The sequence below is a fragment of the Macrobrachium nipponense genome, chromosome 6, assembly GCF_015104395.2.
Source record: "Macrobrachium nipponense isolate FS-2020 chromosome 6, ASM1510439v2, whole genome shotgun sequence".
Taxonomy (NCBI): domain Eukaryota; kingdom Metazoa; phylum Arthropoda; class Malacostraca; order Decapoda; family Palaemonidae; genus Macrobrachium; species Macrobrachium nipponense.
Genome location: NC_061108.1, coordinates 68170254 through 68183756, shown reverse-complemented (window position 1 = coordinate 68183756; position 13503 = coordinate 68170254). Strand labels below are relative to the sequence as shown.

Here is a 13503-nt window from a genome sequence, read left to right as displayed (position 1 = left end):
CTTTGTCAGTAAAAGGTATTAGACAACAAATCCTTTACTTCATTAAACAAGCCAATCCTGATTCATTCCAAAAGCACATGACATCAGGGGAGTAGCCACCTCAATTAATTACTTTTCAACATATGAACTTTGAGGATCTTAAAAGTTACTGGATGGAAATCTCCGACAGTCTTTAAACGTCATTATCTAAAGTCCTTGGAATCTTTTAAAAATTTCAGCAGTAGCAGCGGGAAATATTGTTTCTCCTGATACTGTATAGTAGTCGTAGTACAGATCCAGGTCTCCTTTCTACCTACCTCATCCAACATGCCTCACCCTATCGCCATGCTACTCGGATATCCTAGCCTTAGCCGCTGAAATCATACTAGTGGATTGTCCCTTATTTTTTTTTTTGCTAGGGACATCCACACTTTGTACTGATAATGTACTTCAGTGTACCTACCTTCCCTTATTTTTTATGCTAGGGTAGGACACAATGTGTTTGTATATTTTGTAAATAATTTATCTAAGTAAATCTATTTTGTTAATATTACACTGCATTATTATAATTTACTATGTTTACTGTAATTTTTAAGTACTTTACATTACTAACTTTCTTTATGTTACTGTTTAGAATAAGTTAGGCTTAAGTACTTAGTTTATATGCTGTAATTGATTTACTTATATTATATCCCTCATTTTACAACTGCTTTTCATTTGTCCCTTTTTTCCCATCTTGTCTGTTTCTCTGGTACTCTTTCATAGGCCGACACGAGCTGAGCCCAGAAAAGGGATTTTGACGAAGGAAAAATCTATTTCTGGGTGATTGGCTCGTGTCGCCCTATGAAACCCACCCTGTATTGTTTACCCCCCCATGCAGGACAAGATGTTTTTAGATTAAGGATGTTCGCTAGGGGCGCTGCTGTCCGTGGCGTCCTCTAGTAGTAGTAGTGGCGGCCGCATCGCCCGTTGGTATCAGCTCTCTCTTGTGGGGATTCTGATTGGAAGTTCTAATTGGTGAATGTCTCGTGGTAGTGTTCCCACTCGCCCCTATTACCATACCGACACTTCTTTTTAAGAGTGAGCGAGTCAGTTTTACTGACATTTTCTTAATTTTGTTTTTCTCTGGTAATTTTAGATTAATTTTACCTAGAAAGAATGATATTAAGGATCCTTTCATAGGGCGACACGAGCCAATCACCCAGAAATAGATTTTTCCTTCGTCAAAATCCCTTTGTGTTGACAAATTCGTTAAACTCATTAAAAGTGAAAACAAAGAAAACCATACAAATAAATGTGGCTTTATTATAATAATATCAATAATTATATTGAAACAAATATCTTCAGCAATAAAAAATGATTATTAATATTTTATCCAGAATGTCCCAAGAGAATACTCTAGCCTTACCTGTTTTTTGCCGATATCTGCACTGTCATTGTAAAAATCAGACTTTGTAGGCCAATTTGTATCTTCAATTACCTTTGAAGATACACAGGTATTCATATTTTTGAAAGGTGGAACTTCCTTTACAAATTTAGGGGAACTCCTGTCTTCCACATCATTAAGGAACTCAGCAAATATCCCATAGTCTTGCCTGAGGGCTGCAGATGAGTCATCCTCACCATCAGCATATTCTTTTTCAATGTGAGCTGCTGTCAAGCTGCACTTCCATTTCTTGCTTTCTACAAAAATAAATTGCTTATCATCAAAATCTAGAAATACAACCTTTTGAAATAAACATAAATAAGCAATTGTCTGAAAACCTTTCCTGCTACATTCAAACATGCTTTGCCTTTTAAAAGAACATTTTTATGATAAAATAGTTTTATATATATAAGTACTACTTAGCAAGAATTACATAGCTATTGTGGTTCACAGTTTCAACTCGCATGGCAGCTTAAGATCCAGTCTGCTATTTTACCTACAATTCCTAAAGCTCTAACTTTTGTCATTAGTTTCTTGTGTAGAACTTTGTCAAAGGCCTTTTGGAAATCTAAGTAGAGTATATCGACTGCCTACTACTGTTGTAAATACCATGCATGTTATGAAAAACTCCAAGAGGTTTGATAGGCAGGGTATGTTTTGTCTGAAACCATGTTAGTTGTTTAACAACTAGTCGTTTCTATTCGTGAGAGAGAGAGAGAGAGAGAGAGAGAGAGAGAGAGAGAGAGAGAGAGAGAGAGAGAGAGAGAGAGAGAGAGAAATTATGAATCTGAAGATTGTAACATTGTTTCCAACACCTGCAGCTTACAAAGGAGTAGCACGTGAAGTTTCTTTGGCAAATATAAGCATTGAATATATAAAAAAAAAATTATATAATTTTGTTTTCAGTGTTTCTATCAATATTTTACTTGTGTGCAATGGGTACACATCAAAATTTAATTATAGCCTTGAGATTTACACATTAATCTATCCATGGATGGCGCGTGACCAAGTGCCACCCCCTTAATTCCACCACTGCCTATGCAGGCCAGGAAAACTGTGCAGATTGTCCACACTAACGTTCAGTTATAACTACACAGGTCGACCGTGCAGTTATAACGGCGCAGGCATAACTGAACATAAGGGCGGACTTAAGTCTACATGAACTCTTGCATAGGACAGATTGGAAAGTTGTCTAGTTGATTTTTTGTGGCAGGCCACTGTTGCCAAAAATGGGAAGTGGATCTAGTTTTTCTATGGAATTTAAGTCTAGCACCTTTGTCATAACTTTTCAGGCAGGTATACTCCTTCAAGAGTACTTGAAGTGTCCATGCTCTCTCAATATAGAATTAACAAGGTACTGCAAACCTCAGGACCTCTGCCAGAAAAACAGCTTCACTTGTTTGTGTTGGGTCCAACTTGTCTTCGCTGATGGCTAAACCCATGTGCCAGCACAGGTTGATCATCTAACTTGTGTTTCCTAAGTTTTGCAGAGGTAGATGCCATGATAAGCCAATCGAAAAAAGTTCAATAAACTGATGCCTTTCATGTAAGCCAAAATAGCAACCGAGGCCATAATGCAAAACTCATGAGACTTTTGCCATTCGAACACGGAGAGCCTTGAACTTGAGGACCATTTCTTGCCAAACAAATGAAGACTAGTAGATGGGAACTTCAAAGAGTCTCTTCCAGTTCCAAAGAGCTAAAAATTTCTTTTCAAATTAAGCAATGCACAGATGCTAACACCTCCATCCAGAATGGCATAAAATGCAGGAAATGCTTTAAAGGACTGATGTTAATGATGGGTCTCTAACCTCCTACAGCTTTGGGAATTACAAACAGCATTCTAAAAACCTATTGAGGCTGCCACTTAACTCCTCTATAGATCCCCTTACCATCACCAACCTTAACTCACATTCCGGTCAGAACCACTCCAAGTTCCTTGCACACAAAACAAATCATGTAGCTTCTATTGTTATTATTATATTATTATATAGTCATAAGACAAACCCTATTCATATGGAACAAGCCCCTAGGGGACATTGACTTGAACTTCAAGAGCTACCACAGAAGGTAATGGGAAATACAGAGGGGATGTCTCCAGAAAGGGCAACCAATAACTTTATTTCAAGATTAGTACCACCCGCAAGTCTGAATATAGGTGGCAGTCCAGAGCCTTATATCCTGCAACATCCATGACATTTTTTGAGAGATGATCTAATTTTTCTATACAAATGGAAGGGTGAACCTGGAGTTCTGTGGGACACAGGTCAGGAAGGGGCGCTAGCATACGGCTTCCTGGCTGTAGTAGGAAACCTATGCAACTGCCTGATTATGAAATAAGATGACGAGGAGACCTGTAAAAGTCTATTGTTTCAACTAGCATTTAGAGACTGATAAGTGCAAGAGGGAGTGGGAATACCATGTTACATCATGGTAGCTCTAATAGTCGTGGCATCTGTTAACATGATATTGTCATGTTACAATAAAGTTTTATACATACTTACCTGACAGATATATACTTAGCTATAGACTCCGTCGTCTCCGACAGAATTTCAAATTTCGCGGCACACGCTACCGGTAGGTCAGGTGATCTACCGCCCTGCCCTGGGTGGCAGGACTAGGAACCATTCCCGTTTTCTAATCAGAATTCTTCTCTTCCACCTGTCTCCTCCGGGGAGGCTGGGTGGGCCATTAATCGTATATATCTGTCAGGTAAGTATGTAAAATTAAAAAAAACTTTATTATTCGTAACATTGACAACTATCCATTTTTTATACATTCAACTTCCCTGCCAGATATATACTTAGCTGATTAGCACCCATTGGTGGTGGGTAAGAGACAGCTAACTACTGAAATAGACAGGTAAACAACATATGTTGTAGGTATTAATAAACCTTGGTTCCTACCTTATTAGGCTGAAGACTTCGCGGCTACTGCCTTGGAGTCTGCTTAGCCTCAAGAGCCTACAACAGCGAGATATTGATCTATGCTAAGAGTTCTTGTGGGTCTGCCAATGGGGTCTTATCCACTTACTCGGCAGAGCCTAAAGGCCTTTGTCATTGGGTGCTATTCCACTAACATGACAATACACCTTGTTCAAGGAGCACAACACCGATCCCGATCACCTGATCCTAACATCCATGTTAGTTCTAAGATTGCAAGGAGTTATCCCCGAACTCCTTACAAACAACCAAAAACTCGAAACATAATTACACGTTCATTTATACAAAATATACAAAAAAAAATTTTTGTGTACTCCCCCACTAGCCATACATACCCTTGTGAATCCCCTAACCAGCAATGACACTATGCGCCCGTGCGACATCCGTGAGCTTGCTAATAGAAAAACCAAGCACATATCTGCAGAGGGTTATGTACGATAAAATCAAAATATTTTAAGGATCAGTCTTTGCTCCAAGACCCAGCACTGTATCTGCTGTTACAAATGGACCTAGAGAGAAGCACTTCTCATAAGTCACTCTCCACATCCTTCAGGTAATGAGATGCAAACACTGAATTGCACCTCCAATAAGTAGTCTCAATGATATTTTTAAGAGACATATTCTTTTGGAACGCCAAGGACGTTGCTACTGCTCTCACCTCATGGGTCTTAACCTTTAGAAGACCGAAGGATTCCTCCGAGCAGTTCTTGTGTGCGTCCGTAATTACGCTTCTCACAAGAAGGCCAAGGCGTTTTTGGACATGAGTCTTTTGGGTTCTTCACAGCACACCAAAGACCTTGTCGACAGCTCCCATCTGTCTCTTCCTCTCTAAATAAAATTTAAGAGCTCTCACTGGACAGAGAGACCTCTCTGTCTCTCGCTACGAGGTGTAGATAGACCTTTTACTTCAAAGCTTCTAGGCCAAGGTTTTGACGGGTTTTCGTTCTTCGCCAGAAACATTGTCTGGAACGAGCAGATAGCAGCATCTCCTTTGAACCCCACTGTGGAATCCAGAGCGTGCAATTCGCTCGTCCTCTTGGCTGTAGCGAGAGACAACAGGAATAAGCATTTCCTAGTGACGTCGCGGAAGGAAGCCAGATGTAAAGGCTCGAATTTATTCGAGGAAAGGAATTTCAGGACCACGTCCAGATTCCAACTAGGTGTTCTAGGAGTTGCTGCTTTTGAAGTTTCAAAGGATCTAATTAAATCGTGTAGATCTTTGTTATCTGCAATTTCTAGCCCTCGATTTCTGAATACTGAAGACAGCATGCTTCTGTATCCCTTTATTGTTGACACAGATAGGTGTGATTCCTCTCTCAGAAAGAGGAGGAAATCGGCAATATTAACTATAGAAGTACTGGAGGAGGACAGCTTCTGACTCTTACACCACCTCCTAAAGACTTCCCACTTCGATTGGTATACTCTTCTCGTTGAAGCTCTGCGGGCTCGAGTGATAGAGCCCGCAGCCTTGCGAGAAAAGCCCCTCGCTCTGACAAGTCTTTCGATAGTCGAAAGGCAGTCAGAGCGAGACCTGGGAGGTTGTGATGAAACCTCTCGAAGTGGGGTTGTCTGAGTAGATCTGGTCTGTTTGGAAGAGATCTGGGGAAGTCCACTATCCACTCCAGTACCTCCGTGAACCATTCTTGGGCTGGCCAAAATGGGGCTATTAGTGTCAACTTCGTGCTCTTTGAAGCTACGAACTTCCTGAGCACTTCCCCCAGGATCTTGAACGGGGGAAAGGCGTAGGCGTCCACACCCGACCAATCCAGGAGAAAACGCGTCTATTGCGAAGGCTCTCTCGGATCTTCTACTAGAGAGCAAAAGATCTCTACTCTTTTGGAGAGGAACGTCGCAAACAGGTCTATGTGAGGTCTCCCCACAGGGACCAAAGACTTCGACACACTTCTTCGTGTAGAGTCCATTCTGTGGGAAGGACCTGATTCCTCCTGCTCAGTCTGTCCGCTCTCACATTCTTTATCCCTTGCACAAATCTTGTGAGGAGAGTTATGCCTCTTTCTTCTGTCCAGGTTAACAGGTTTTGTTAACTGAAAGAGGGAGAAAGAGTGCGTGCCTCCTTGCTTGCGTATGTAAGCCAGAGCCGTGGTGTTGTCCGAGTTTATCTGTATCACCCCGCCTCTGACTATCTCTTCGAAGAACTTTAAGGCTAGGTGTATGGCCACTAGTTCCTTGCAATTGATGTGCCAGGACACCTGTTCCTTTGTCCAGTGCCTGACACCTCCCTTGCTCCTAGCGTCGCTCCCCATCCCGACTCCGAAGCGTCGGAATATAACACTTGGTCCTGGGTTCTGCAGGGCAAAGCGATACGCCTTCGTTCTTTTGAAGAGGAAGGATCCACCACTTCAAGTGATCTTTTATCTCTTGTGGAAGCGGGAAGATGTCCGAGAGTTGTCCCTTCTTCCAACTCCACACCCCTTTCAGGAAAAACTGAAGAGGGAGGCGAAAGGTGAAGCCTCCCCAGAGAGAACTTTTCTAGTGAGGACAGGGTCCCTAAAAGGCTCAGATAATCCCTCGCTGAACTGCTCTTCTCTCTAAGAAGCTCGAGATTTTCGACAAACCTCGAGTGATTCTTTCTCGCGAAGGAAATACTCGAAAACCCCGAGAATCCATCTGAATCCCCAGATAGACCAAGCTCTGGCTGGGGATCAGCTGCGACTTCTCGAGGTTCATGAGTAATCCCAGCGATTCTATCATGTTTCTTGTTACTAATAAGTCCTCCAAGCACTGAATCTCCGACTTGGCCCTGATCAGCCAGTCGTCTAAGTAGAGGGAGATGTTTATTCCCTCTAGGTGAAGCCATCTTGCTACATTCGCCATCAGGTTGGTGAATACCTGCGGAGCTGTAGACAGACCGAAGCACAGAGCCTGAATTGAAAAATCTTGTCTCCTATTACAAACCGAAGATATTTCTTTGACAAATGGTGAATGGGAACGTGGAAATACGCATCTTGCAAGTCCAGAGAGACCATCCAATCTCCTGGACGAAGAGAGCCGAACATTACTGAGGCGGACGTTTCCATACGGAAACTTCTTTTTCTGAACAAAGCGATTCAGAGCGCTTACATCCAGTACCGGTCTCCACCCCCCCGATGCCTTTGGTACTAGAAAAAGGCGATTGTAAAATCCCGGGGAGTGTGGATCCTGCACAAGTTCGATGGCCTCCTTTTCCCACATTTGTTCCACCATTTGAAGGAGAGTCTTTCTCATTACAGGGTCTCTGTACCTCGCTGACAGTTCCCGAGGCGTAGATGTTAGGGGAGGACTGTCCTCGAAGGGGATTACGTATCCTTTCTTTAGGACCGAGACTGACCAAGGGTCGGCTTCCCCTTTTTGCCCATACTCCTGCAAAGTTCAGGAGTCTGGCGCCCACTGGTGCTTGAAGGAGCAACAAGTCATTTAGTTTACTTGAAAGGTCTGAAGGAAGACCCTTCCTCTCTTGTCAGAGCTCTTCTTTCTGGCAGGGGGACGAGCCGCTGCACCTCCACGAAAGGGCTGCTGAGGAGGACGAGAGTCCTTCTTAATCGTCGACACTACAGGGCGTCCTTTCTTGGACGTTTGTACCAGTAGGTCTTGTGTCGCCTTCTCAGTTAGCGAGCGAGATATATCCTTCACTAACAACTGAGAAGGAAACAGATGATCCGACAGAGGGGTGAACAATAAAGCAGTCCTCTGGCTCGGAGAAACCCCTTTTGATAATAGGGATCCATATACTGATCTCTTTTTCAGAAGACCAGCACCAAAAAGGGTGGAAGCCACTTCTCCCGAACCTGTCCTGTACTGCCTTGTCCATGCAAGACAGGACGCTATGGAGAATCTCTGGGTTTTTGTTTTTAAGAAACTCCGGATCTTTAGATTTGTTGGCCAGAACTCCGAGTGACCAATCCAGAAAATTGAACACCTCTAAAGTGACAAAAAGTCCTTTAGAAAGTGGTTCAACTCCGAAATGATCCACGTCGATCTGACCGATCCATAAAGAGTGGAACGTCTAGAGGCCTCCACTAAATTGGAAAAGTCCGCATCTGCCGAGGCAGGAAGAGAAAGACCCATAGTCTCTCCTGTCCCATACCAAATACCTCTCTTTCCATGGAGTTTGGAAGGAGGCGTGCAGAATCTACCCTTTCCCAAACCTTTTCTTTCTTCTTGTCCCATCCAAGAATCTAAAGAATGGAGGGCCTTCTTCATAGAAATTGCAGGCTTCATTTTCAGAAAGGCCGAAGATTTGCCGTAGCCGAGCTCGAAAAGAGAGAACGAGGAGAAGGAGGAGCCGCCGGGACTAAGAGTCTCCAAACTCTTGTAGTAACAATGAGGCTAAGACCTTATAATTCGAGAGTCCCTCATTTGCAGGAGGTTCGTCATCAGACAAATCGTCCAAACCTCGATCAGACGAAGGAGAAAGCTCTCGTTTGGAGGGAGAGTCCTTCCATGACCTCCTATGATCTGAAGGAGAGGAGCTTCTATTTGGAGAAGAGTCATAAATTCCAGGAATGAGTCTCCGACTCCTGCCTCCTGGCTCTTGACTCTTGCCTCCTACTGCCTGCCTCCTTGCTTCCTGACTCCTTGCCTCCTGACTCCGGACTCCTGCCTCCTGACTCCGGACTCCTGGCTCCTGCCTCCTGCCTCCTGACTCCTGCGTCTTGACTCCTGACTCCTGCCTCTTGCCTCCTGCCTCTTGCCTCCTGGCTCTTGCCTCCTGGCTCCTGCCTCTTGCCTGGATGACTCCACACTCCTGGCTCTTGGCTCCTGCCTCCTGGGTGACTCCTCACTCCTGGCTCTTGGCTCCTGCCTCCTGGGTGACTCCTCACTCCTGGCCGGTGCCAGACGCCTGATCGGTTCATCCACGTTCGTACAGGAAGCCTCCCCTCGAGTAGGACATCGATCCTGGCGGCAGATACCTCCATACGTCTGGAGGATCTTTTGATAGGAAGGGAAGAGTCTTTCCTTCTATGAGGCTCATTTGAAAGACTCCTACAAAAGACGAAATCTGCTCTTGCATAGCCATCATGAACCTCTTCGTAACCTCCTCTTTATCCTCTTCGGGAGGAGGGGAAGGAGGAGGGGAGAGTCCATAGCCTCCACCCCCTCCTGACTCCTTCTAACTCTGGTTGACAAAATGGCTCTTCTTGCCTTCTTAACTCCCGAAGGAGACTCCTCAGGGAAGTTTTCCGGGCTCGAGTCAATCGTCGGAGCCTTCCAACTCCTCTTGAGTGGTCGAGCGATCTGAATCCCTCCAATCACGTCTCGGAGATGAAGATCCCGACGAAGAAAAACACTCAGCAGGACGCTTTTGCAATAGCGATCCTTGGCAGGCTGGGGTGTCACAGAAACCGCCGAAGGGACACCTGATCGGTGGGGGATTCTCCACAAAACCTCCTTTCGGTTTTCGACATTCCTTCTCCTCTGGGCATGTGAGCTTGGAAGAGGTCTAGACCTAGGAGCGTTGCGGAGCCGACCAGATGGCCCCCTCCACTACACTGTGGGGACACTCATATCACTGTCCACTGAAAAATCACTAGCCTTACCTTGCAGGGCAGCCATTTTGTTTTCCATCAACTTGAAGGCTGCTTTTAGATCCGCAAGTTCTTTCGCTGAATCTATAGGTTCTGCAATAGGAGAAGGGGCTGCAATGGAAGGAGAAATAGCAATACTTACCCTTGGGGAAGATCCCAAGCTAGGAATTAGTTCATTAGATCTCGAACTACTTAAACTTCTATAAGAAGCCTTCCTCACTCTTTCTCTCTCTAACTTTTTCAAATAATTAGTTAGATTCTTCCATTCATTCTCACTCAAATTCTCACATTCCTTGCAAGTATTAGTGAAAGAACATTCATACTCCCTGCAACCCTTGCATACAGTGTGAGGGTCTACCGAAGCTTTCGGCAACCTCACCTTACAGCCTACATTCACACAACGTCTCACAACCATTCCAGTGTAAGACATTTTTAAAGAAAAATCCAAAATCAAGTCCACAAAACAGTCCACAAAAGCGTATGCCAATCCAACAATCCAGATACGTCACCAAAAGTCGGTCAAGAAGATCAATTGCCGGTGAAAAAAGAAAAAACCAATCGAGAGGAACCAACAACAATGTTGATGGTCCGGGCGACAGAAGAATTCTGATTAAAAAACGGGAATGGTTCCTAGTCCTGCCACCCAGGGCAGGGCGGTAGATCACCTGACCTACCGGTAGCGTGTGCCGCGAAATTTGAAATTTTGTCGGAGACGACGGAGTCTATAGCTAAGTATATATCTGGCAGGGAAGTTGAATGTATAAAATTGGTAATTTCCTTTACCTGCAGTATGAAATAGATTGAGTTCATTATGCCAGCTGCTCTAAGGTTCTCAAAATCAAAGGGTAAGAATAAATTGGACAGACTCCTCAGAATAGTGTCTCTCTTCCTTGTGCAAGTGAGGTTGGAACACTTACCAGACTCTATGAAGTCGTGAGGAGCAAGTGAAGTTGGAGGTTTTTCTTTTGTTAGGGCAGGTTTCTTTTTGAAAAGCATTGTGGTGGGTGAACTGTAAGCATGTACCAAAACCTGATCATATTCGTAATTTTGTTCTTAACCCTCAAATGCCAAGCTAAATATACATTAATAAAACCCCAAGATGGGCAAACTTTAATGTCGGCCAATTAAAAGAAACATCAATTGAAAGAGGAAGATGTGCAAATGCACATAGTACAAAAAAAATGAAACATTTCCTCTTCCTTCCACAGTACATTGAAACTGAATATTTCCAACCCTACTTGAGGCTACTTTTCCAGGACATTCATAAAAATACCAGCTAATTTTAGAGTTAGTGTTCTTTCTATAATTTTTTTAACTTTATTTTCCAAAATTACAATTACATATCACTCATAAAAAATAAGAACTAAAACTAAGAACTAAAACCAACAACAATCCCAAGTACTATATTTATAGAAAAATGTATACAGTGGTCCCCCGTATTTGCGGCGGATCCGTACCAGAACCCCCCATGAATAGTTAGAACCTGTGAACAGTTGGAGCCCCTATAAAAACGCTTAAAATGGACTATTCTGTTAATTAAAACTCAAGAAAAACCAACTAAAAATCTTTATACTTGGTTTTTGAAGTTTTATCATAAAAATTGCATTTTATGATGAAATTGATAAAAAAAAATACAGGATTTTGTGGATAACTCTCATAGAAAAATACTGCAAATAGGTGAATTTCCTGCGAATAACAGGGTATATGTTCCAGGGAGAAATCCGCTAATGTACTGGGACAAGATGTATGTGGTATCTTTAAGCGAGCTATTCATGTTCTTTCTAATATGTTGCTGTACGTCCTTTATTTTACAGAATTACAATTACATCTGACATATTGTAAAAGATAAAAACTAAAACCAGCAACAATCCCTGAGTACATCTCTCATATATGATATATATATACTGGGATGGGGAGATGTATCTTCTCCCATGAAACCTCATTAGAGATTATTCTTTCTCGTATCACTGAGCTGAGGTGCAAGCATTGCCATAAGAGTTGCCATATAGTCATTTATGGCCCATTCAAGTGAGCTGAATATTTTCCTGCAAAATTCATTCAAATAGCATGACATGAAGTAACGCTTCTAACAACTGGATATCCAGATCGAACCCAATATTTATTATTATGCCTCGAATGATCATATTCAAACAAAAGGGGATAACATTTCTTACAACCTGAACCACTTCAGCAAATTTCTGTAATGCCAACATTAACTGTTCTCCACCTTCTGGTTCTTCTTTGTTTTCATTTTCCTTTGCTGAGGACTTGAAAAGTTCTTTTCTGGGCTCAGTTCGTGTCGCTGTGTGAAATAATCCTTTAGTTCATTATTTCTTAGGTAAATGAGCTAACAAATACCAGAGAATAAACAAAATAAAGAAGAGGTCAGTATAACTGACTCGCTCACCCAAAATAAAAGAAGGGTGTCGGTATGGTAAGTAGGGCGAGTGAGACCACTACCACGAACTTCTTGCCATTTAGAAATTTCCCACAACAAACTCCCTCAACGAGAGAGCCGACCCACAGAGCGGGGCGGCAACTACTACTACTGCAACCCACACCAAGCCGACTGCCGCGCCTCTGGTGGCCATCCTTTTCGTTAGCAGACTACGAGACCCACGTGTTTCGTTTGGCTCTTGGTTTTTTAGTGTGTTTTCGTGGATTATCGCTACCATGGAACGAGCAGCTATTGCAGCAGCTAAGTTGAGTATTCCGCAAGGTTTGGATTTAGTTTCGTTCCATCCAGGTGCCTGTATTTGCCGATTTTTAGGTATAGATACAGGTTACCGGTCTGGAGCATGGCGGCATTGTTCTGCCTCATGGCGGTTTGGTTCTCTGTCTCCCATACCTGGAACCTTTCCCTTATTTTTAACGTGAGTCTCTAGTCCTTTTATTAATTATATCGTTAGGGGATTTAGCCTACCCCTGGTATTAGGTCATGCATGCATGTCTCTCTACCTTACGTAGGCATTCAGTATTTCTTGTCCAGACCCTAGCCATCGCTCTTTGTATCGGCTCAGGCTAGCTTTGAGTGGTAGACTTTCTTTCGGGTTAGTCGTACACTCCTGGATATTTTTCTCTTACTGTAATTTTATTTTCCCCTACTTTGTTTTTTGTATATTGTGTTTTGATTAGCCTAGGGCGTCTGGTCTGTTCGCTTAGCCTAGGTCTCAGTGGTCCCATGGTCCTCTTTTGCAGTTTGTTGCATCCTTATTGTCAGTTTTGTTGCATCACGTTCATTGCATCTTCCTGAACAGTTTGGTTGCATTATCCTAGGCTACCGATTCAGTCGGTTGTGTTGTGTTATCGTACCTTGGTCACCTCGTGATCGCGGTACAGCCAGACGCCCGTCCCAGTCGCCTATCCCCCCCCCCTGCTCTCCCCATAGAGTAGGGGGGAGGGAGGTTTGTCCTTGCTCGCTCCATCCGGGCCTGACTCCCTCTCTCCCTACGCGGAGGGAGTAGGGGAGTCTGGACAGACACTTGGCTGGGAGTGACCTTGCTCTCCCTTGTTTGCGGTGGTGCTTCACTGTGACGGAGTTGGGGGGTTGGCCTCCCCTCTCCTTTGTTGCTTCTGCGCTCCGCCGTATGCTCGGGAACTGTTTTCGCCCCTCCTCGCTTCCCTCCCCCGT

General features: G+C 43.6%; 1 protein-coding gene across 1 annotated transcript in view; it reads right to left on the bottom strand.

The window, feature by feature from the left end:
* The window catches only part of LOC135216872 (uncharacterized), a gene marked incomplete at its 3' end in the record, with an annotated part of 42996 nt that overhangs the window by 21281 nt on the left and 8212 nt on the right, over positions 1–13503 (bottom strand). Inside the window, 1 exon segment of the mRNA XM_064252387.1 lies at positions 1388–1662. Within this exon segment, the coding sequence (XP_064108457.1) occupies positions 1388–1662 (275 nt within the window).